This window comes from Geotrypetes seraphini, chromosome 2, assembly GCF_902459505.1.
Source record: "Geotrypetes seraphini chromosome 2, aGeoSer1.1, whole genome shotgun sequence".
Taxonomy (NCBI): Eukaryota; Metazoa; Chordata; class Amphibia; order Gymnophiona; family Dermophiidae; genus Geotrypetes; species Geotrypetes seraphini.
The window spans coordinates 308290726-308316484 of NC_047085.1; the positions used below are offsets into that span (position 1 = coordinate 308290726).

Consider the following 25759-nt stretch of genomic DNA (forward strand, 5'->3'; position numbering starts at 1 on the left):
TTTTTTAAGAGGACAGAAGAGGAAACAGAGAGGTGATTAGCAGGTTTTAACGGTATTGGTGGTGGGGGGGGGCTATAGAGCTAAAGTAACAGAATGGGAGTAGGGACCAGCAGCTGTGGATGTTGTGCCAAAATTGGGGAGAGGGGGAAAGAGAGTGATTATCTATTGTCAGCGTTTGGCAGGAGGGGGCTGTGACAGTATGGAGTGTGCACAGAAGGGTCGGGGGTTAGTAGGAGGGCTGTCCCGCACAGTACCGGGGGAGCTGTGAGAATTGCCTCACCGGGAACGCTTCGGCCAGAGGGAGGCAGGCGGGGAAGCCATTGCTTGCTTTAATAGTTGCTGTTGCAGCACTTCCGCTTCTCTCCCAGCGAGAGAGACACGAGTGCCAGGCCCGACCGAGCCCGGCACAAAGAGAGGTACGGATTCCCCCTGCTTTGCCGTCCGTCGGTGAGGGGGGCTGAGCCGCTCGGGGTGAGGAGGGGGGTTGCGAGACGGACAGGAACGGACAGAGAGAGCGCGGGGGGGAGGGGGGGGAAGAAGGCTCCTCTAGTCCTGCCGAGTCTTCTCCCTCGCCTTCCTGGGATCCTAGTTCGGGGGATCCCCCCCTCCCCTCGGTGCTGTGAGGGGCTCGTGGCGGGCGGGGAGTGAGGGTGCTCTGAACCCATTTATGTGTCTGCCACAAGGACTGCAAGGGGTGGGAGCAAGAAGGCAATGGAGCCAACAGGTATCTCGGGCTTGGATTCTTCTCCCGGTCGTCTGCCTCCTCTCCCCCCCCCCCTTGTTAAATTCACACACTAGCTAGAGGCAGGCCTGGGTTACCCTTGGACTATGCTGCGGGGGGGGGGGGGCACGTCGCTCCGTTTGCTCCCCAGGAGCCCGGGGCTGTCTAGGTGGGGGATGGGGCGTGCAGCCGCCACTGCTGCTGGCTAGGGAGGTGGGTTTGTTTTGTGTGCCTGTTCGAATGCCTCTGTTTCTGCTGGTTTTTGGAATTGTTTATTTACGTGTAACCAGTAGTTTGGGTAGAGAGCCAAAAAGGTTTGGCTAAAACTTCTTTTGATCTTCTAAAGGCTACCCTCCCCCCCCTTTCCTGTATCCCACCAGGACTATTTATTTTAGATACTGTAATGTAAATCTCTCCTCCTGGTGGGGGGTGAGGGACTGCAGTAGAGACAGTCTGCTTCTACCCTGTGAGCGTGTTGGAGAGAAGTGCAGTGCTTGCAAATCGAGCGAGGGGGGGGGGGGGCCTTCCAGAAGGGAATCTGTACTGGGCTAGAAGCGGTGGAGGGTCGGGGTCCACTGGCAGCGTGGGTGCAATGCTTCCAGCTCCCTGTTGGTAGTTATCTCTCGGGCTTCTCTCTTTCTCTGTATGATGCCCCCTCCCCTGCAGGCTGTCTCTCTCCGGCTCTGATCGCCGATCTCGCTATGTCGGATGACGATTCCAGAGCCAGCACCAGCTCCTCTTCATCCACATCCTCAAACCAGCAGATAGAGAAAGAAACGGCGGCCACCACCACCACCCCCAAGAAAAAGGAAAGTAAAGTCAACATGAGCAAAAATTCCAAACTACTCTCCACAAGCGCTAAAAGGTAAAAATATTTTTTAAAAAAAGGAAATGTCTATGTAGGTGTACACACTCAGTCCAGACAGCAGTACTCTTAGTGTGCATAAATATCTCACCAGTGGGTTTAAAAAAAAAGTGAAGAGGGGTGTTTGTCCTGGATTAAATTCCCTTTGATTTGTTTGCAGACAGAATACCAGAAATGTTATTGTCAATTCATGCTAAAATGCGTTTAAATTACTATTAATTTATGACCCGCATCATGGTGGGCGTGAAAAAAAAAAGATGGTTGGGGGGGGAAAACGTTTTCATTGTGATCTACAATATTAGTTTGTTAAAAACTCCATTTATCAAAAATGATAAAATATGTAAAAGTGGTGTGGTGTGTGTGTGGGGGGAGGTGATGGTAGGGCGCTTCGCGTCAGCGTGGTGTGGACGTAGAGACACAAAGGACCGCGATGTACGGAGGGTGGAGGGGTGAACAAGAGACAGAAAATGTCCACTTCCCCTTTAAGTTTCCTTCGGCTTCTCAGCTGCCGGGCTGCTGCCGCCGTCGACACTGCTGCCTCGAATTCCGGGAGCGTGCTCGCCGCGCGTCCCCGTCCGCACCTCATTTGCATATTAGCTTAAACCGCTCTTCTCGCGCGGGGATGGCCGCGGGTGCGCGTTCTCTTCTCGGGGTCTTGACGACGACATTGGCCTCCTCACCTTGGGGGCCAAAGCAGCAGGTTGCGACCCCCTGCAGAGGGAAGGAGGGACAGTGCACGCAAGTCGATTGGAAAGTGTGTAGACGCCATATTAAGATTCGCTGTGAGGGTTTTTTTTTGGTGGGTGTGTGTTTTGTTGTTTTTTGTTTGGTTTTTTTTTTTTTGGGGGGGGGGGTGTAAGAGGAGTGGCGGCAGGGCTGCGCGCGCGTGCGCCTCCTCCTCCCTTGCAGGAGTGGCCGTTGATGTGGGCTGTGCGCGCGCCCCCTAACGTTCGCCCAGAATAACTGCCCTCTCCTGGCAGCCCCAGGGGCTGCCGCTCCGCCATATGTCTGCACCTGCCTGGGTGGGGGGCGGCCTGTCGGGCTCCATACTGAGCATCTCCCCATTTTCTTCCCACAGAATTCAGAAGGAGCTGGCTGACATCACCCTGGACCCGCCTCCCAACTGCAGGTCTGTCTCACGCCCATACACGTGGGCTTTAAAGAGCTTCAAAAGCGGCTGAGTGTGCAGGGATAGAGCGGGGTGGATATATATTTGTTTCATGAACTGTTTCCGTGATATTTGGGTGGGGAGCGAGGTGAAATCATGCCTTCCTTTTGCCCTCCCCCCCCCCCGGCCTGGTTAATGTTGGGGGGAGATGGTATGTAGTAGTAGTGCGCTTTATTTTTTTTGATGGGAGCTATGGTCAAGTTCTTGTTTTGAAGTGGTCTAAAACTTGATGGTTATGAATTGGATTCTGCAAAATGTGAAAGTCTTTTTCTTATGTTGTAGGCTTCACCCTTTAATATGCCGTAGGGCAGACAAACAAGCGCATTGGGTCCTCTATTCTAATATGAATAGGTTTTAAAACATTCTAAACGGGCTCTAGGTAGTTCTGCTTGCAGAGGAAAATGGGTGAAAGAGGGCACAGAGCTCCTCATATATCCTTCTGACAACTGGAGTGCAATGTATGGGTGGTAAAGAGAATAGACAGACTTCCTGAGGTCAGGTATGGCTCTTCTTTCAGCCAACAGCTGACTTTCAAGGACAAAAATTGAATAAACACATCTGATAGAGCCTGTCCTAAACTTTTGGGCATTAAGTATATCATAATCCTGCCCTACACATAGGTAGTTTTATTGAGGCTGTATTTTTTTTTTTTTAATCCATAGTTATCTTGTCTTTGTTTTGATTCATGAATTTACTATGATTGAGATGGTTGTGTATGTTATAACCTTAACCTGATGGGTTGGGGGAGGAGAATGCACTCTATTCTCCTTCCCTTCTTGTTTGCTTTTTTGTGGCTTTTCCTACATCTTTAGCTTTTATCTTTATAGCGCTTGCAAGTTACATTGGGGGTTCTTTAAATCTGGTCCTCACATATTTTTTTGTTGGTAAACCATAGTAGGATTTGTAATTTTAGATTTAATTACTCACTTTTCCAAATCCACATTTAGTTATACTTGAGGTTCTAGAGGACATAATGTAGTGCTCACTCACCCAACTTTGTGACCATAACCCATTATCATGGCTACAGAAAGCATGTTCCCCACAGAGGCAAGGGCTGATTACACTGTATGGGCAACTTACCCAGGTTATGACTCCATTTGGGATTGCTACCCATGGTTTGGGAAGCCCTAACCTAGTCTTAAGTTGATACCTGAGATACCAGAGAAAATGTAATTTGCTCAAGGTCACAAAGAGCATCAGTGGGAGAAAAAGGATTGAACCATGCCTTCCCCTCAGCATGCTGCTTTATTGTAACTATAATTTTTGTTAATACACCCAAATAAATATAACTTAGGTTTTAACAAACAAACACTGGATAGGATGCTGTCAAAAACTGAAGTAAATGATCTTGCAAGTTTATTCAGTAACTGATGGTACTTTAGCTGCAAAACCCGTCAATAAAAATGAAAGCTTGAGATAGATACTCTAGTGGGCTTCATTAATTTTTTTAGCTGAGGCCACTTTGGATTCTATTGAGCTGAAGGAGACTGCCAGATATCTTCCCATGTGGGGCCATTACACTGCTGACCAGTGTGTGTCAGTGATATCCATTTCCACCAGCTGACCTTCAAATTTCATTGGAGGGTATTAGAGAATGACTTGGGGGCAAATTTTTCCCTGTCCCCGCAGGAACTCATTTTCCCATCCCGGAAGTTCTTTTCCTGGCCCTGCCCCATTCCTTCAAGCTCTGTTCTCATCTGCACAAGCCTCAAACACTTTTAAATCATAAGTGTTTGAGGTTTGTGTGGAGGTTTGTGTGGTTAAGGCAGAGCTTACAGGAATGGGACAGGGGCAGGGACAGAGACGGCAACAAAACTCACAGGGACTGGATGGGAAAATTGAGTTCCTGCGGAGACGGGGAAAATTTTGTCCCTTTGTCATTCTCTATAGCACAAGTGTCAAACACAAGACCCGCGGCTAGCTGTTTTATATGGCCTGCATCAGTGCTCCCAGAACTTCCCCTTCTTGCGGCCAAGCATGTCTTCCGCACCGGTCCGATGTCACCGTCGTGCTGAAAAATCTGCCAGCCTCAGCAGTGATTCAGCAACGTTGTCCCTGGCTCCCCTTCCTGCTTTCAGTCTGCCGTGGTCCATCTGGGCAGAAACAAGAAGTTGCGTCATTGGAGATAGACCATACAGACGGAAAGTAGAAAGGGGAGCCAAGGACAATGTTGCTGAATCACTGCCGAGGCCAGCAGATTTTTCAACGTGACATTGGACCAGCGCAAGAGGTAAGGCATGCTGGACCATGAGAAGGAGAAGTTCCAGGAGCACTGCTGCGGGCCACTTTTTCAGCGTGGCTGCGACATTGGACCACGTGGAGAGAAGGGGGAGGACATGCTGGTCTGAGGAAGCCGCCTGGGCTAACTGGTTTTTTTTTTTTTGGGGGGGTTGTTAAGTAGGAAGAAGGAGGATATTAAAAGCAGTGCCAGATTGGGGGGGGGGAGAGATTATGGGGCCAGAAACAGGACAGAGAGAGAGAGATTGTAGGCAATGTTCTGAAGGGAGAGAAGTTGGACCTGGGGTGATGTGGAGGAGGAGGGAAAGATATTTGAAGGGAGAAATGGTGGACTTGGGGTGGGGGAAGAGATGGAATGTGGGGCAGCTGGGAAGAGAAAGGGAGAGAAATTAGATCTGGGAGTGGAAGGGAGAGAGAGATGTTGCATCTCTTTTTATTTTTTTCCTTCCATCTCATTGTTCAGCATCAAGGGGGGAGAAAAGAAGAATAGAAAAGCGAGGGAGCAAAATGTTGGACCATGGGGAGAGAGGAGGAGAGCTGTGGTAATGGGGAGAGGATAAGAAGAAAATAGGAGGCTTGGAAAAGAGTGAGATGGGAAATGGAAGAGCTAGGGACTGAGAGGAGATGGAGAATTGAGAGAGAGCCAAAGGCAAGATTTGAGTAGACAAAGGCAAAAAAGAAAAAGTTAAGAAAGCTGAATGGGAAAAATCAATACGTTGGAGACAGGCATAAGGAGAAAAAATGGACAGCAGACACTGGAAAGTTAGTAGAAGATAGACAAAAAGCAGAAAGAGAAACTAGGACCAAGATGATGGAAAAACAAAATAACCAGACAACAAAAGGTAGAAAAAATAATTTTATTTTCTATTTTGTGATTACAATATGTCAGATTTGAAATGTGTATCCTGTCAGAGCTGGTATTACAGCAAGCGTGAATTAGTACCTAAAAGAGAGAGGAAAAGTCTTATTTATTTTGTTTACACCACAGATTGGGCGTGGGGTTGGAGAGGTTGCACCCCTATACTTCTACTAAGACTAAGGGGTCCTTTTATTAAGATGCGCTAATCAATGTAGCGCACGCTAAAGATTAGCACGCACTAAATGCTAAAATGCACATAGGAATATAATGGATGCCTTAGCATTTAGCGCACTAATCTTTAGCATGCACTAAATCGGTTAGCGCACCTTAATGAAAGGATCCCTAAGTATCTTAATAAAAATTTAGCCTGTGTTTTACATTTCAGCCCCTTATGTGATTGAGTTTGACACCCCTGCTCTAGAGGGTATTATCAAGGATGTAAGTAAGCATTTCTAAATGCATTCTAAATGCCTTGTCTTTCAAGCATGTGACTCTTCCTCCATCCACCATCCGCTTTCCCCTTTCTGTCCTGAACTTGGGAGGATGTATCTACAAAAGATTCTTCGACAAAACCCTCTCTTTCCAAACTGGCAAATGGAATGACTGCTTGACCACCCTCATCTCTCTTGCCCCAACTTACCTATCCTTCAGGAAATCTCTCAAATCATACCTCTTTGATAAATTCCTCTAACTCCCGCCCTCCCAACCAAACTACTAATCTCGACCTCGTCTCACTTCCTGCCCTTCCTCTCCCTTCTCACCTTTTATATCTCTTCTCCCCGGTTTTTCCCCTTTCTGCACCCCCTTGTAACTGTTATTGGATCATTTTGTAATTGCCACTGATTTATACCATACACTTGATAACTAATTCTCTGTATCTTCATTGCATATGTACTATTCTCTTCTCCTGTAAATTGCTCTGAACTGTTTTGTGGTATTCTGTAACTTCGCTGTATATGTATAGTCTCTTCTCCTGTAAATCGCTCTGAACTATTTTGTGGTATTGCGGTATACAAAAATAAAGTTATTATTATTATTAGAGAAGCGGAGTATCCGAAATAAAAACAAAACAGAGACAATGAGGACCACCACTGACCCCCAGGCCTTGCATTGAACACTACTCCAGACTGTGGAGTTGTTTCACTAATCATAGGCAGAACATGGCTGCTAGAATATTAATGAGCACTAGTAGGCGAGTTGTTCTTTCTCTGCATTGCACCTACTTCACTGGCCATCAGTTAAGAAAAAAAGCTGTTTCAAGGTCATTTATCATTTAAAATTTTACTTAAACCCCCCCCCCCCCCCACCCTTTTACTAAGCCGTGGTAGAAGTTTCTACCATGGTCTGGAGCGCTAAATGCTCCGATGCTCATAGAATTCCTGTGAAAAGAGCTTTGGAGCATTTAGCGCCCCGGACCACGGTAGAAACCTACTGCAGCTTAGTAAAAGAGGTGCCTAAATATTTGGTGAAAAAATGATTAAACACTAGGGGAAGAATTTGCATGCTGCTCCAGGCTATCTGCTAGCAGTTCCACCCCAGCAGGTGCTATGGAAAACATGTTTTAAGGATGAGGATTTATGTCCTATAAAAACAGGGTGCCACAGCAATCTCCCACTTGCTTTACAGGCTGAATTGAATTTTTTGACATTTAGAAAAAGATTTAAAACGCTCACTTCTTCCCAGTGGGTTAGCTCTTGGATAGGTCATATGGTGCAGAAATATTAGCTGCTCTATTGGACTGATATTCAGTGGGAAATGAAATAAATCTGTCTGTGTTCTTTTATCATTTATTTTTGTTACGATTTTATTGTATGCTTAATTACTTGATGAACTAAATTGAATGACCTTCTGTCACTAAGTTGTTAAATTTTTTTTAAATGAAATATTATTGAGGAAATTGGGATTTACAATTTGATAGAGAGATGTGTACTTTGTAAGAGACTAGACAGACTTTACCTATGGTACTAAAGTGCTAGGATGGTATGAAATCAAAATATGATTATATCCTAGTATAAAAAATCTCATAAAAATGATAATCCCTTTGAATGAATAACGCCAAATGAAAATAATATTTTCTGAATGATCAATGAAAAGCTTAAACAAGTATTTGTGTGAGAAAGGTATGTGAACCCTTTTTTCAGTAAATTATGACTCCACCTTGAGTTGCAGTAACTTCATGTCTCCATTAACTATTGATCAGCCTCTCGCATCCACTTGAGGAATTTTGACCCATTTTTCCATATAGAATTTATTTCAGTTCTGTGACAGAAGGCTTCCTAGCTTGAACCCTTTAACTTTCAGTTAGGTTTAGATTGATACTTTAACTTGTCAATTTTTTTTTTAATTTACTTGAATGCTTTGGATTTCTTTCTTGCTCCATAACCTACTTTCAACTCTGGGTTAGCTTCAGCTCACAGATGAATGTTTTGGCATTATCCTTAATTTTTTTGATTGAAGTAGAATACATAGTTTGATTACTGATGGTACACTGTCTGTCTGATGCAGCAAAGTTGTCTTTCTTTGAAAGGCAGAATTAGTGAAAACAAAGTATCTGAGACCAATTTTCTTACTCATTTGTTGGAGAACATTATTCCAGAAATCTTGTGAGCCATTCCGATCTCATTGGGCAAACTCAAACTGGCAGCAATGTTATTTATAGACTTTACTGTAGTAATTCCTTCTTAGTTATTCTCTTTTGAACACAACTTCCATTTTAGGTTTTTTTTCCTCAACTTTTTCCATTTATAAACTATCTGGCTTTGGTTGAGTGGAGCCCTGCTTGAATCAAAATATCTGCAATCCTGTCTAGACAGATGAACATCTAAAATTTATTTTGGTATGTTGAGATTTCTCCAAATTTGATGGAGACCAAACTCAAAACTTAAAAGTTTGACTTTTATGTCGGACAAAATGCTTAAATTTAAGTCATAGGATGACGTTAAGAGGTGATAGGCTCGAGCAATCTAAGGAAATACTTTTTTACAGAAAGGGTGGTAGATGCATGAAATAGTCTCCCAGAAGAGGTGGTGAAGACAGAAACTGTGTCTGAATTCAGGAAGGCATGGGATAGGCAAGTGGAATCTCTTAAAGATAATGGTTACTGCGGATAGGCAGACTGGATGGATGGGCCATTTGGACTTTATCTGCCATCGTGTTTCTATGTTTCACTCCATTCTGGTTCACTTATTGGCCAATTATTTTATTTCTAAAATTTCTTAACCGCCTGTAACTAAGCGGTTTACAATTTAAAACATTCACAATGGTTTAGAGGATAACATACATAACAATACTTTCAATACATAACTCACTAAAAATAGCAAAAAAACCTGCAATAAAATTCCATATCATCAATTCTCAATAAATCTAAGGGCTCCTTTTACAAAGCCGTGCTAGAACCTTAACGTGCAAAATAGCACGCACTAAATTGCCATACACGCTAGCCGCTACCTCCTCCTTTTGAGCAGGTGGTAGATTTCCGGCTAGCGCGTGCTAATCCGGTGCATGCAATAAAACCGCTAGTGCGGCTTTGTAAAAGGAGCCCTAAGACACAGGCCATAAGATTCTTTTTTAGGTATCTCCCTTCAGCATAACGTCAAAGGAAAGCCTCTACATATAGTTGTGTTTTTAACATTTTCTTAAACTGTGACCGATCTAAACAGGTCCTCAGAAAGCCAGGGAGGAGATTCCATAATTTTACTCCTGCCAGGGACATCATTGCTATTCTTGATTTAGCATACGAACAGTATTCTCCATCTGCGAGATCAATCTCGCTGTTCCTTCAGACCTCAGACATCTCGGTTGGTATACCTCCCACAGATATTGAAAATTCAATGGAACAAGTCCATACAAACTCTGATGCACCACTGATAGCACCTTAAAGCAGACCCTTTGGGCCACTGGGAGCCAGTGCAACTGTTTTAGCACTGGAGTAATGTGCTCCCCACTTGGGATTCCCGAGATCAACCTCGCCATAGAGTTCATCAATTGCTGCAAGGCTTTACATTTGATCTTCGCCAATCCCAGGTAGAGCATATTACAGTAATCTAACCATGTCAGGATCAAAGCCTGTACCACTGATCAAAAATCATATGGAAGGAACATTGGCTTCAATCGATAGTGTTCGCAGTTGCGAATATCCCACCTGAAGTACCCTGAGAACCTGTTTCCCCATTGAGAGACTATAGTCTAGATATATACCCAAGATCACCATCTCCCTTTTTACTTGCAGGTTCATACCTTGGACCTGAATTTCATTTGGAAGATTCTCATCCTGCTCATCACTCACTATAATTACTTCAGATTTTCCAACATTCAATTGTAATCCATGGTCATTCATCTAGTCATTCACTGATTTCATGTACTCATTCAATTCTTTGCCAACCTCCGTCATTCCTTTCTAAATAGGGAAAAAGAATAGAATTTTGTCACCATATAACCTATGGTGGACCCCTAACTCACAGAATTTCTTCCCTAATGTAGCACATATAGATTAAACAACAGGGCCAACAAAGCAGACCCCTGGGGCACTCCCTTATTGACTTCTTTTATCCCTGAGATCATTTGTCCACTCCATACTACAAATGACCTATTTAGTAAATAAGATGAAATCCATGACATAACCTCACCACTGATTCCCAACTTACGCATTTTCAACAGCAGGAGATCTAAATTTACAATATTGCATGCTCCTGAAACATTGAGCGATACTATACAATATGAAACATGTTTATCAAGACACTCTCTCAAAATTTCTACAACTGATGCCAATAATTCCACACTATGGAACCTCCTAAACCTATATTGTTGCGGGTCCAAACACCCTATCCGTTGGACATATTCCTCTAGCTGTAATAAGACAATTTTCTCAAGTATCTTGCCAAAAAATGGAACCACAGAAATCAGTCGACTGGCCATCAAGTCTGCATTTACACTTTTTTATCTTCAAGACTGGCCTTACTGCTGACTGCTTACAATTTTCTGGAAAAACTCCCAACCTTAAAGATTTATTAACAGCATTAGCCACATAAGGAGCAATTTTTCCTGCTACCTCACGCATAACGCCAGTATTACAGGGTTCTAACACTGATCTTGTGTGGGCAATCTTTGAGATCACCAACCCCATTTCCTCAGTGCTAACTTTCTCAAATTTATCCCATGAGGACCCTATGCCCATTCCTCCCTCTGGATCAATTATTGTTATACCAAGATCCATCTTATCATATAAGTAGTCCGCATAATCTTGTATCTCCAATGGGAACTCCTCCACATCTCTATTATCAGTTAAATTCTGAACAACCTGAAATAACTCTTTTGGGCGATTTTGGGCAGTTTTGATTTTATCCTGAAAATACTTATTGTGAACATTATCACACAAAGACTTTTAAACTCCAGTAGTTTAATACTATATGAAAACTGATCTTCAGAATCTAAAGACTTTCTCCGATTTCCGCAACTCACTCCAAACTTGAGAAGGAATTTCTTTCTGCCATAAAAGCGGAAAGGAGTTTTTCTACTCAACTACTAATTTCTCTGGTGCAATCTTATCTAAAACAGACAAGAGTGAGGTATTCCCTCCCCTTTAGAACCACAGAACTCTGGAACAACCTCTCACCCCCGCTCAGAAATTCAAGCTCCTTCCAATCCTTCCGCAAACACTTGAAAACTTGGCTCTTTTCAAAAATCTAATTACCCCCCGTTCTCTAGCATCCGGTCCCTCTCTATCTTCTTAGTCCCTCTCCTTTATCCCTTCATTGTAGTTCCTTTCCTCTTAACTTCTGTAAACCGTGCCGAGCTCTGCGCTTGCGGAGATGGCGCGGTATACAAACCTAAGATTTAGTTTAGTTTAGTATTCCATACTTCAATATCCTGTGCTACAGCTCTATTATCATCAAACTGTAGCATTAGTAACCAGGCCTCCGTCAAGGCTGGTACCTCAAATTAAGTACCTGATTTAAATTAGCTAATTAATTGTGCTGAGAATCCTAGGGGTTCAATCCACAAACAATTACTAAAGAAGTGTCAAAACCGAATGGATACACAAATTCACTTCTTGTTGCACATATATAGAATGAGATTTTATACCACGCCTCAGAGACCAAGTATAAAAGCAAAATTTTGCTGAATACTTAGTGTGGTCTTATTGTCTATCATTGGCAAGTGGTAGTTTTGAGTATTGTAAATACTTTCAATATTTTTAAATTCTTAATAAATAATTAAATTGTTTGCTTTAACTTGTTGTCAGAATTTTTTTAACCAGATGTATAAACATCTTAACCATCAAATACTATGAGAAATAAACTACAGATAGTGCATAAACTCAAAGAAATAGCACTTATCTTAGGAGCAGTTCACACTGTTTAGGTCCCAACGGGGCCACCGTTTCACCTGAAGTGGCTTCGTCAGGGGAACGTCTTAGACAGTGTCTGAAATAAGCAACAAAAGTTACATTAGGTCGATGAAATAGTATTTGAATGCAATCAAATGATAAAACTTCAAATTTAATATGTTCAAAATGTTAGCAAACTTACGGAACCGGCGTTAACTTCAACTTCTATTTCTCAGAAGATGGCGTCAGTGAAAACTAACGCTGAACTATTTAAAGAGACTCTAATCAGCTGTCGGTACAGCGTAAAGAACGTCAAAAAATGTAAATACGTGTTGACGTCCGTGAAGCTGACAGCGTGGGAAAATTTTTTTTGCATTGTCCCACGCTGTCAGCTTCACGGACGTCAACACGTATTTACGTTTTTTTGACGTTCTTTACTCTGTACCGACAGCTGATTAGAGTCTCTTTAAATAGTTCAGCGTTAGTTTTCACTGACGCCATCTTCTGAGAAATAGAAGTTGAAGTTAACGCCGGTTCCGTAAGTTTGCTAACATTTTGAACATATTAAATTTGAAGTTTTATCATTTGATTGTATTCAAATACTATTTCATCGACCTAATGTAACTTTTGTTGCTTATTTCAGACACTGTCTAAGACGTTCCCCTGACGAAGCCACTTCAGGTGAAACGGTGGCCCCGTTGGGACCTAAACAGTGTGAACTGCTCCTAAGATAAGTGCTATTTCTTTGAGTTTATGCACTATCTGTAGTTTATTTCTCATAGTATTTGATGGTTAAGATGTTTATACATCTGGTTAAAAAAATTCTGACAACAAGTTAAAGCAAACAATTTAATTATTTATTAAGAATTTAAAAATATTGAAAGTATTTACAATACTCAAAACTACCACTTGCCAATGATAGACAATAAGACCACACTAAGTATTCAGCAAAATTTTGCTTTTATACTTGGTCTCTGAGGCGTGGTATAAAATCTCATTCTATATATGTGCAACAAGAAGTGAATTTGTGTATCCAATCCTAGGGGTTCCCAAACTATTTCCTGCGCTGATTTCTGAATTAAGTCTTATTAGGGTCGGTATTAAGCTGGTACCATGACAGAGTTAAGTTAAATACTTCAGCTGGCATTTAATTTAACTCATACACAGGCTCGCTATTCATATATACAGATCCAAAGGCCACTACTCTATCCTCATCCTTCTCTATCAGTCTGCCACCTTTGATATTGTTGATCACCGCTTACTCCTTGATACACTGTCCTTGTTGGTATTCCAGGGTTCTGCCCTCTCCTTGTTTTCTTCCTATCTCTCCCATCGCACCTTAAGTGTATGTAGTTATCCCAGGACAAGCAGGCAGGTATTCTCACTAGTGGGTGACGTCATCCAACGGAGCCCCGACACGGACATCTCACTTTTAGAAGTTTCGAGTTGCCCACAGCGACTCCCACAAAATGCAGCGACGCTTAAAAGCACGTGCTGTGAGTGTGGAGTAAGGCCGGCACGATTTTGGAAGATGTTGAGGCCCGAGACACTGAAGACAGCGTCGATGAGGGTCCGTCAACAAAATCGCGCGCTGGCACTTGACACATTTTTAAAACCGGTAACAGGCTGGGACATAGGCCGAAAAAGCTCTGCCGCAAGATCGAAGCTGCGGGGCCGCGGCCACGCAGCCTGCCCGGTCGAACGATTGAAAGAAATTTATTTATTTATTTATTTTTTGAAAACAAGAAAACGCAACGTGAGCCAACGATAATGAGCAAAGTAAAACTCAAAACCGCGGACACAAGTGAAGGGACTTCGTGCAGAGAGTCGAAGATTGACTTCTCAGCTCCGCGGAAGAGAAAGAACTGAGGAGATGCGCCCGGTGCATCGGGCGGGAAGGCACTCGCGCATGCACGGTGTGGGAAACTCAAAAGTTCTAAAAGTTTCTACAAGCAAGTATGCTTGTGAGATGTCCGCGTCGCGGCTCCGTTGGATGACGTCACCCACTAGTGAGAATAGCTGCCTGCTGTCCCTGGATAACAACTGTTATGGTAAGTAACATTGCTTAGTGGTTCCTCCTTCACAACCTTCCCACGATCGATTGGTGTACCTCAAGGCTCTGTCCTGGGACCACATTTTTTGATCAATACTTGGAGCTCTGATCTCCTCCCACAGCTTCCAGTATCACCTCTATGCTGTTGACTCCCAGATGTACATCTCTGCACCAAATATCTCTACTGAAACCCAGACCAGAATCTCAGCCTGCTTGTCTGACATCGCCACCTGAATGTCTCACCGCCATCTAAAACTGAATATGGCTAAAACAGAGCTGCTCATCTTCCCGCCTAAACCCACCACTCCGCTTCCCTCGTTCTCTGTCTTGTCTGCTCATAATCTTAGGATCATCTTTGATTCCTCTCTCTTTCACCACCCAGATACAAGATATCGCTAAAACCTGCCGCTTCTTCCTCTATAATATTACTAAAATCCGACCTTTCCTCTCTGAGCACACTATCAAAACACTTATCCATACCCTCATCACGTCGTGTTTAGATTACTGCAACTTGCTGCTACTCAGGCCTTCCACTTAGCCATCTCACTCCCCTCCAATCTGTCCAGAATTCGGCTGCACAACTCATATTCCGGGAGAGCAGCTATATTCATGTTACCCCTCTCCTAAAGTCACTTCATTGGCTTCTCATCCGTTTCCGAATATAATTCAAACTCCCCTTACTGACCTACAAATGCTCTCATTCAGCTGCCCCTCACTATCTCTTCGCTTATCTCCCTCTGTGTTCCCCCCCTCTCACCCCCATGAGCTCCACTTAGCTGGTAAGTCCCTTCTATCTGTGCCTTTCTCTTCAACTGTTTTTGACTACTAACTCCTCTCACCTTGGGTTCTGCATCCACAACCCTATGTCATGTCTGTCCAAGTTAGTTTGTAAGCTCTTCCGAGAAGGGACCATCTACAAATGTCAAAATGTACAGCGTTGCATACACCTTTTCAGTGCTATATAAGTGATAAGTAGTAGTAGCGGTAGTGAATATACAGCTAATGTGGTCACTGGGGCAGTCTCATGAGACTATGAGAACTTACAAGACTGCCACAGGAACTTGCGCAGCCATTTCTGATCATGGCTCTGCAGAGGGCAGAAGTAAATTAAAATCACTCCTGCCCCACTTCATTGCTAGACCATCAGGGTTCAAAAGGTATATTGGAGAGGAGTCCAAGAGGTGGGAGAGAAGCGGGATGGTTAACAGATGGCAGGGACAGAACATGAGAAGGATCGCTCCTGTCCCAGCTTACCTCTGGACTTAAAGCAGGACCATGGGAGGCCTGCAACAGAGGCAGGAGAGTGCGCAGACTTGAAGACCCGGATATAAAATGAGACCTCCATTTTTATGAGCCCAAAATCTTGGTTTATATTCAAGTATACCATATATAGTAAGTTTTGAAAATGCACAGTAAAGTTATACATTTCACCAGTGAAGAAATAACTTTGTTTTGAATATCGACCCAAATTGTTTAATCTATACCACAGTTCTTCAACCGCCGGTCCGCGGACTGGTGCCGGTCCGCGAAGGATTCGGTCCCCGCAGCAACAAAAGGCCGACGTCAGCTGACTTGCAACTTCCTGTTGCAGTCGCTGTGCCGGGACTCCTGCCTTCCACCTCGTTTGCCTCTTGCCTTGTCTCCTCACCTCCAGACCACCAGCGGCAGCTCTGTTTGCTTTTAACTTCGGCACAGAGCTGCCCCTAAGCAGTAGTTTAGCGCGGTTTCATGAGGCAGCCTCGGGACCTTTGCTAAGCCGGCCCACATCGCATCATCGAAGCGGGCCGGCCTAGCAAAGGCCCCGAGGCTGCCTCATGAAACCACGCTAAACTATTGCTTAGGGGCAGCTCTGTGCCGAAGTTAAAAGTACACAGAGCTGCCGCTGGTGGTCTGGACTCTTGGGCCGCTGAAGGAAGGCAAAGAGCAGCTTCCTGGAGGTCTCACTTCCTCTCGCCTTTGCAGGTCCCTTTTTTTTTCCTTCAAACGGCAACGGGCCCCAGCATCGACATCAATCAAGTAAGTTCCACTGTTCCTTGCAAGCGGTTCTGCTCAGCCAAAGCTTCCCCTCTGACATGAGCCACCCTCAGGGGAAAGAAAGTGACCTGCAAAGGTGAGGGGAAGGGGGGCAGATGATGGAAGTTGGGGGGGGATAGAGAGAAAAGGGGCAGATGATGAAATGGAGGAGATGAGAGAGAGAGAAGGGGACAGATGATGGAAGTGGGAAGAAGGGAGAGAGAGCAGAAGGCAGATGGATGTCAGTTGAGAGGGGAGAGCAGATGCTGAATGGAAGTGGGGAAAGAACACATACTGGATGGAAGGAGGAGATAAATAAAGGGGGAAGAAAATAGTAAGATAATGGAGGGGTGAGGGAAAGGGGTGACAAGCTGTGAGTAGACACAGTGAAAAGAGAGAAACGGGACTAAACAGTAAGAAAGAATTTAATTTAGATGGAGGCAGAAAATAGAGCAGGAAGACCAGAGAAGAAAAGGGAAGAGAGAGCAGAGAATGATATCAGATCTGAGTGAAGGAAATGAGAAGAGAGAGATGCTAAAAACCACAGGGGGGAGGGAAGGACAGAGATGCCAGACCATGAGGGGGGGGCAGGAGGAGAGATGGCAGGGAAAGACAGACAGTGAATGGAAGGGGCAGATGCTGGACTGAAGAGACAGAGAAGGTTATCATGCCACTGTACTGGGCCATGGTACGCGTGAGTGGACTGCTGGTCATGATGGACCTCTGGTCTGACTCAGCAGTGGCAATTCTTATGTTCTTAGGGCAGACACTGGCTGGAAGAGAGTGAAAAGGCAATGAAAGCAGAAACCAGAGACGACAAAAGGTAGAAAAAAATAATTTTATTTCTATCTTGTGATTAAAATATATCAGATTTGAAATATGTATCTTGCTAGACATAACTGGGGAGTGCAAAGCCCAGACAGTGCTTCTTTAGCTTCCAGCTGGCTTAGGGCTCTCTCTGACCAGGGGGCAGTTGCCCTAGTTCCACTCCCCTAACACCATTCCTGTCATGTGTGACTGTGGTATTCTGTTACATGATATTTGTGTAGCATTCTGTAATAATTTGGCTTATTCAGTTTTCTTGATAGTAGAAGGGATTATATATGTGAAGGGGAGGGGAGACAGGGGTTTTGTTGCTTTGCCCTGTATTATTTGTATTTATAAAATGACAATTGTGTAGAATATTGTTTCTTTTTATACTTTAATAAAATATGTTCAATATAAAATCATAACTATTTGAGGCTTGTGCTGATGGGATCAGATGGTTTGTGGGACCGAGCTCGCGGGGACGGGGCGGCGATGATTTTTTAAAAAAAATTTCAGTCTTAGTAGTTTGCCGGTCCACGAAATAATTATTTTATTTCTGCCGGTCCATAGGTGTAAAAAGGTTGAAGAACACTGATCTATACCCTTTTATCACCTAAGAGAAGACTGGTTTCTATTAAAACAAGAATATATAGTCAAACCTCGGTTTGCAAGTATAACCCGGTTTGCGAGTGTTTTGCAAGATGAGCAAAACATTCTCACAAAACTTGTCTGGCAAACCGAGTGTTGACTCGATTTGCGAGCACCCCCCCCCCCCCCCGAGAACTGGCATCGCTCCCTCCCCCCTGCTCGCAAAGGCCCCTCCCGCTTGAACTGGCACCCCCCCCCGCCCAAACATGCTCAAGGCCTTCTAATTCTCCCTCTCGCCGACAATCTCTGGGGGGGGGAGCTGGCCTTGGGGGGGGGGGGAAATGTATCAAGTGAGTTTCCATTATTTCCCATGGGGAAACTCGCTTTGATGTACGAGTATTTTGGTTTACGAGCATGCTTCTGGAACGAATTATGCTCGTAAACCAAGGTCCACTGTATGCTTGTAAACCAGGTCCACTGTATGTTGTTCTTCGGCTTACAAACCCTTTCTCAGATCTGTAGACCAGTGTTTTTCAACCTTTTTTGGGCAAAGGCACACTTGTTTCATGAAAAAAATCACGAGGCACACCACCATTAGAAAATGTTAAAAAATTTAACTCTATGCCTATATTGACTATATATAAAGTAATTCTCTTGAATAGGAATCAAATAAACACAAAGAAAGTATTTTATAATTACTTTATTATGAAATATTAAGTAAACAGAATAGTGAAAAATTATAAAATACTTTATTCAGTGCGAAACCTGGGCCTGTTTGGCTGAACACAAAGCTGATATTCTGGCTGGAATCGAAGAAAGACACACACGTAGCTCTTCGTCAACAGCTCTCAGTCTCTCTCTGTATTTGGTTTTTATAGCATACAAAAATAGACAAATATACCCTCCATCCTTTTTATTAAACCACAATAGCAGTTTTTAGCGCAGGGAGCTGCGCTGAATGCCCAGCGCTGCTCTTGACGCTCATAGGCTCCCTGCGCTAAAAACCACTATTGCGGTTTAGTAAAAGGTGACCATATTGTAAAATATAGACAGCAGATATAAATTCAGAACTGTGCATAGTAAGTGAAGGGAAGTTTTCATCTCTGGGAATTTACCCAGTTAACTATTAAGTTATTTGGGCAAATTCCTTTGAAAACTGTGGTAATACTGCCTCCACTTTGCTAAATTTAAAATAAAATCATTTTTTCTACCTTGTCTGGTGATTTCTGGTTGCACTTTCTTCTTCTGACTGTGCACCCAATCTTTCTTCCCTTCTATCAGCCTGTATGCTTTCTCTCCTCCACACCTCATTCCCTCCCCCAACTTTTCCTTCCTCTCTCCCTGACCTTTCTTTCTTTTTTTCTGTTTCTCTTCTTTCCTTCTGTTTCCCTGCCTGCCCCCTTTCTTTCTTTCTCCCTGCCGTTCCCCAAGCCACTGCCGCTGCCATCGGGGAACAGGACCCACCAATGGATAACAGGCCCCAAAGCCGACGCATGCTCTCCCTGACGTCAATTCTGCAATCGGAGAGGAAGTTCCGCCCAGCCAGGCAGCGATTGGCTTGCCCGAACTTCCTCTCCGACTGCAGAATTGACGTCGGGGAGAAGAAGACTTATCGGCTCGATAGATTAGATCGCCAAGACAAAGTGAGTCCTGGGTGATCGACTCACTTTGCCTTGGCGAGCTACTGGCGCCCCTGCCTCGGGCCCCCTGTCAGCTCCGGGCCCCTGAATGCAGGACTGGTAGTACTGCCCTGATGGCGGCCCTGCGGCACACCAGGCAACATCTCGCGGCACATTAGTGTGCCGCAGAACAACGGTTGAAAAACACTGCTGTAGACAACTGAACCCTTTTAGAAGGTATAGTTAGAGCTTATGATTTTAAGTTTCAATTGGTAAACTTCCTGATGCCAAATAATTAGGCATTTATTGGAAAAATATCATAAAAACACACTTCCCTAGCAACAGCAGCAGATGAATCCAGAGACCAATGGGATAGCCCACATCTACCAGCAGGCGGAGATAGAGAAACTGATTAACAAGTGGTCCTATTGGCTGGCACTCTTCCTGTTTATCCAGTATTCTCTATCTCCCAGCAGGAAAAGGTCGCTATTTAACTAGCTCCTAAATTCTGGCTGTGACTGGAACTTTATTTTCTCCTGTTGAGGTTTCTCTTCAGTGAGACTGCCATTCTGTTTCTCCTGTTGAGGTTTCTCTTCAGTGAGCTGGCAATGCTATTTCTCCTGTTGAGATTTTCTCTTCAGTGAGACAGGGGTGTCCGGCTGAACGGTGCCGGCTTTAGGGGTTACACCTGGGCCCCCCCAGGTCCCTGCCTCACCCTCCCTCCAGTGATAGAGGGTCTGACTGGGTCTCAATATTTTTCTTCTTTCCCTTCTCTGTAAAAAAAAAAAAAAAAAAAAAAAAGAGACCACAGTTCCTCCATTCTGCCTGGTTACTGCTGATCAACCAGATTTAACTGGCTTCAACCGGCCCTAACAACAAGCTTGTGAGTGTGTCTGTTGAACTTCAGGTTCTGTTTGGGAGTCTTAGTAATGTGGGTTCGGTCAACGTACGTTTAAGGCATGGATATTTTATTGAGGCTAAGTTTTATGACTAGAAATCCGTGGAGGGAGCCGGGACATCCCGCCCTTTGCTTGCACGCGCTTGGTTTCCTTGTTGGTTACAGCGTGGCAGTAGCGGTGCAATTTCTTGCTCGCACTTTTTCTCATTGTTGGGCTTCAGTGCAGCAATAGTAGTCCTGTTTATTCTGAGGCTCTCTTTCATCGGTGTTTGTCATGGCCATGTGCAGCTGATTGTGCAGGTGCCGGTTTATAGCAGCATGAGATGGGACATGTTTTTTCCGGCGCTGTGGGCCATTCTTCTGGTTATTCCCTGAGTCTGATTTTATTTCTATGCAAGCCGAGGCAGGGTAAATTTTGCGGGGCTTGAATCCGACTATGTTTCTAGGAGCGTTGATGCAGCGGTCACGTGTCAGTGAGAATCACTTGGGTCTCCGGTCAGCGTTCCGGTAGTTTATTTCCAGCTGACTTTGGTCAGGGTATGCCGGGGCTTCTCTCCTTTCCGGTTCAGACAAGTTGTATGTGTTTCACCAGCTTTGGGACAAGCTTGAGCAGTTTTATATGTCTATGTCTGTGTTCCTGCTGTACTCCCTTGAAGGAAGCTGCTTGTTTAATCGGACTCTGGGGTTAGCACTCAAGGGGTTTACCAGAGAGACTCTGACCTGTGCTAGGTCACCCAGTCTCGGTTTGTCTCCAGGCTGGGGCGACATACGGCAACTCACGGCACAGTGAGATCAGCAGTAAGATAGTGCCCTGTATTTCACACAGGTATCTCATTGTCTCTCTTGGGGTCCCTGCAGATTGAGCCTTTGTCTATTGGTAACTGTCCTTATTTGGGCCTCTGTGCTGAGCTGCATGTGTCTAGTAGTGGCACAGGATATTTATGCCTAAAGGTAGTACAAGCAGTTTCCAAGTTCGGGCTGTCTCTATGGGCATAATGACACTGCGCATATTCCTGCGGCCAGGACTCTCTTTCTCTATTTCTGAGGGGGCCTGGACTTCAGATTTCCATGCTTATCACGCTGGTTTCTCCTGTCACCATTTTCTCATGGCACATGCTAGACGGGCCCCCCGACCAGACAGAAAGGGCTGTACAGCTCCTTTTAACCAGGAGCCAGTTACCTATTCTATCAAACCCACGGAGGTTCACGCACTATGTGGCTGTTAGCCTCATCCCTGAAGCTCTCATTAACGATGTGAGCTTTGTCTGATACCTATAAGGATGCTGTTGTTTTCCACGGGGCGGTAGATGCAGCATCTTGATTGAGTCTAGTACGTATTCACTTTAAAGGACATACGTATTTCGCTCATGTTGCATGGGGTTAGTACTGTTTTCATGGTTCCAGTATATTCCTCTTTACATTGTGAACCTTGATTTTTCCTAGGAGAATCTTCTTGCAGATCCTACAGTCTCATTCTGCCATTCCCTGACTTTCTGCACTTCATTCTGAGGGGATCTTGACTTCTTCCAATGACTCTTCAGGCTTTCTCATGAGGGAGAAGACACTATAATGTCAGGTCAGAGGGCTGTGAAGATTTTTCAGGATGCTTGCATCTTTGCATTCTCCTCAGGTTTTCCAGTTCGTTCTAGGAGTCTCTATGTTTTGTGTTTCCCTTTTCAGTGTTACTGGTCCTCAGGACAGTTCTTGTAGTTCTTCGGGAACTAAGGGACGTTGTTCCACTTACGGCATGGTGCCCGAGACGGGGGCATTGGGCAGGCTGGTTCCCATTCTGCTGAATTAGTTTCTCGGGGTTGCACATTTCTGCAGACAACCTGGGAGTATATTTACATTTTCTCTATGGACTCCAAATCGGCACTTGGTTTGCCTGCCTCTCTTGGAGCGGCGCTTTCGGTTTTGGCACATGCCATTTCGCCTACCCAAGGCTTCACGAACGTTTTAGGTGATGTGGGCGGTGGTACCGTTTTGGTGCTACCAGGCGATTCATCTAATTTCTTCTTGACTGCCTGCTTGATTCGGACGACTTCCAGTCGGGCCATTTGACTGACACGAAAAGAGTGATATCTTTTCCTCAGTTCTTTACACGTGCATCTTTGAATTTGCACAGCACTCTTTTCTCCTGTACTATTTATAGGTATATCAGGGTGATGTTTTTATTCATATAGGAGAGACATGTGTTTCTTTCCGGAGACTTGGGCGTGGGGTCTCGGTCTCAGATTGGTATTCTTCTTCGCTTACCATGACCAAGAGTATGGGATTCTGTACAGTTTCTGGGATCCATATTGCTGACTCCACTGGGGACTTCGGCTTGCTTTCCCCTTCTTACGCTACAGCAGTAGCTTTTGTTCCGGTGGTTCCCGGTATCTCAGGGCACCAATTATTTGCTATGCTCCTCCTGCATCACTCTGTATGATTTGGTGGCTCAGCGCGATTTCTCTTTTCAAGGCATGCCTTGGTCTTTGCTGGACTATCTCATGACCACCGACCATCCCGGGCTGTCGGGTTGGGGGGCTCCGTGGCTTCCATCCTCAGCTCCTGGAGTCTGGTCTTCAGAGGCGACTCAGTACTTGTTCATTCTTCTGCTCTTGAGCAGGGTCAGGCTACCTTTCTGGAGCTTCAGATCATTCTTCCGGATTGCCGCTGAGGGTCCTTTTGGTCAGTATTAGGATGGGGGTATTTCTCTACTGCTTGGGCAGTAAGTGTTGTACTCATTGGCAGGTGAAGTTGTTCTGCTTCAATGGGTGGACTCTCATCTTCGTCTTCTGTTGGCAGATCCTTTTATGGATCAGGATAAGAGTTTGGATAGACTTTCTCTCCGCGGAATCTGAGCATGGCCCATTTCTTGTATGTTACAGTGTACAGCGCTGTGTACGCTCTGGAAAGTGTGCATGTTAGTAATAGTGTAATCTTCTGCATCCTGGATATTGAGATTTGTGGTTCAAGCGTTCTAGCTCTTTTTATGGAAGTGAGATCTGCTTGACCTAGACCTCATGGCCTCGTCTCTCAATTCTAAGCTTCCTAGCTTCTTCGGCGGGCACAGGGAGTGGGAGTTAGAGGGGGTAGCTGCATGGCTCCTTTCTCGCTTCTGCCTTCTCTTTTTCAGTGTTTTCCGCTGGCTGATGATGGCTTGGATTTGCCACCTTGAGCTCGCTTTCCGGGCACAGTATTTGTAGAATCTCTGGATTGGCGGCGCCATCCTTACTTTGCGGATTTGATGAGTCTTTCGACAGCCAGACTACGAAGTTTCCTGGTATCTCCGGCTTTGCTCGCCTAGGGTCCGTTCAACATGGATATTTGTACTACTTTAGTATTACGACCTAGTTTTTTGAAAAATCTTGGCTGACGTGTAAGGATTATGCGAAGCAGGTTGTTTCTTCTCTTATCCAGGTGCTACGGACGTCTTCTCCTGTGGCTTCTGCTTCCTTTTGGAGGTTTTTCCTTTCTTGGGTGCTTCTTAACGTTTGAACCACTCCAGAGTTCCTTTTTGGCACAGGTGTATTGCCGAGGGCTTAGCGTTCAATTCCCTTCAGCTTCTAGTGCCATTCTTAGCTTGTTACAAGGGCTAGGTATATTGCTCTTCGCTTACTTCTCAGCTTCATGTAGTTCAGGTCCTAAACAGAGTGCGGTATATTCATGCGCCTCTTAGAAAGGCCGGTTTGGAGTACAATCTTCACGTACTTCTTCTCAGTATACCGAAGGCTTCATTTCATCCTTATCTTTTGGGACTCTAAAGGGCTGTGCTGTTGAACATGGGGTTTCTTGTGGCCATGGCTTCAGCTCTGCAGTTTTCTATGTTGCAGGCCTTGTTCAACGGGGATTCCTATTTCTGATTTCCGAAATATGGGGTATCAGTTCGGATGGTAACATTATTTCTTTCTAGGGGGGTGTCATCCTTTTCTTTTATGTCATGCTCGCTTTTCCTTCCTTCTTCCTGGGAGGAGAAATTGGGAGCAGTGCTTTTATTCACTGCATTTTTTGATATGTACGTAGCGTTCTCTGTGAGCTCAGTTTCTAACGACTTTTAGTTGTTTATATCTCCTTTTTGCATTCTTCAAGGGACACCTCAAACGTTTGGTGGCATCCGAAGCCTCCATCGCTCAATGGGTCCAGGAGGACATTCTTTATGCTCGCTTGCTGGCAGGGAAGCGGTTGGCGAAAGACCTTCATGACCATTCCGCTGGAGCGATGGCTACTTCTTGGGCTCAGCCCAGATGTTTTTTCCTTGGAGGAGATTTGTCTCGCGGCTAATTGGTCTTCCGAGCGTGCTTTCTCTCCCCATTTCTGCTTGGATGTGGGGGCGTATGCGGTAGGGGTGTTTTGTGCTTCGGTTGTTGCGGAGGCGGCGTTTGCTTCCCACCCAGATTGAGGATTGCTTTGCTACATCCCATTGGTCTCTGGATTCATCTGCTGCTGTTGCTAGGGAAGGAAAAATTATGTTCTTACCTGTTAATTTTCTTTCCCTTAGACGCAGCAGATGAATCCAGAGCCCCACCCTTTCTGGATATTGTCTCTCGGTTTTTTCTTTTGCAACTTTCGCAGTTTGTTATTATGGCAGGTTGTTTTCTGTATTATTGCATTTTGAGATTTGTTATGGGAAAGAAGTTTTTTACATGCTATGCCTATTGCTGGTTACGTGTGCTTGGGCAAGGAGCTATACTGATGAGACAGGAGGAGTGCCAGCCAATAGGACCACCTGTTAATCAGTTTCTCTATCTCCGCCTGCTGGTAGATGTGAGCTATCCCATTGGTCTCTGGATTCATCTGCTGCATCTAAGGGAAAGATAATTTTTCCGTGCTGCTGCTGCCTGATGACGTAGTTCAAGGAGGAAAGTGAGCAGAGGGGGAGAGAATGGCTTGGAGGGAAGAACAGATGGCAGGGCATGGAGGGAAGGAGGAAGGTATGCCAGACCAAGGGAAAAGGAAAGAGGAGAGAGAGAGAGGGCGGACACTGGATGGAAAGAGAAGAGAGGGCAGTGAATAGAAGGGGCAACATAGAGGGTGAACAGTATTCTAGCACCCGTTAATGTAATGGGCTTAATGACTAGTTTTTATATAAGTCTAAACATCTTGAAATGAAGCTGTATTAATTTTTTTACACAAATGATTTTTGAGTGTTTATGCTTTATCAAATAACATTTTTGTATGGTCAATTTATGTGATTATTTTGTTCAAATTTAGAAGAATGCAGCAAATGGAATGATGCACTTTCTGTAAGTTTATAATACTAATATGAGGTATTTCCTTTGAGAAGTAGTTATGAGTACCCCAGAGATGTTATGCAGTTGATATCCTGGTTCTAGTAAACCTTCTATTAGCTGTGCTTTCCATAGAGGTATGTTAGGCGGTGTTGCATCATATATTATGGCTAAAGGCAGCTGATGTAAGATCAGATAATAGGGAGATATTCCTTTTCTCTTATAGACTCAGCAGTGCCCCCAATAGCTTCTTTCTTACTTCAGGTTTGTATGTGCTCCTTTTTCTCCTGCATCAAGGTTTGTTCCCCACACTAGTGCAGTAGCTCAGATCTCTTCTCACTTCTTTCTGGTCTTTGTCACTCTTTTTGTTTTTTTTGCTTGCACTATTTACA

The 25759-nt window shown here is 44.6% G+C and overlaps 1 protein-coding gene across 2 annotated transcripts in view; it reads left to right on the forward strand.

Moving 5' to 3' along the window:
- The first annotated feature begins 224 nt into the window (after positions 1 to 224).
- The window catches only part of UBE2E1 (ubiquitin conjugating enzyme E2 E1), a 102023-nt gene continuing 76488 nt past the window's right edge, over positions 225 to 25759 (forward strand). The window contains exons 1-3 of one of the 2 annotated variants that reach the window (XM_033929947.1): positions 225 to 416; positions 1388 to 1586; positions 2665 to 2715. In XM_033929947.1, coding sequence (XP_033785838.1) covers positions 1423 to 1586; positions 2665 to 2715 — 215 coding nt within the window. In that variant the 5' untranslated portion in view covers positions 225 to 416; positions 1388 to 1422. Of the gene's footprint in view, positions 417 to 617; positions 725 to 1387; positions 1587 to 2664; positions 2716 to 25759 lie in introns of those variants that run through there. The other variant, XM_033929946.1, reaches the window with a different exon arrangement.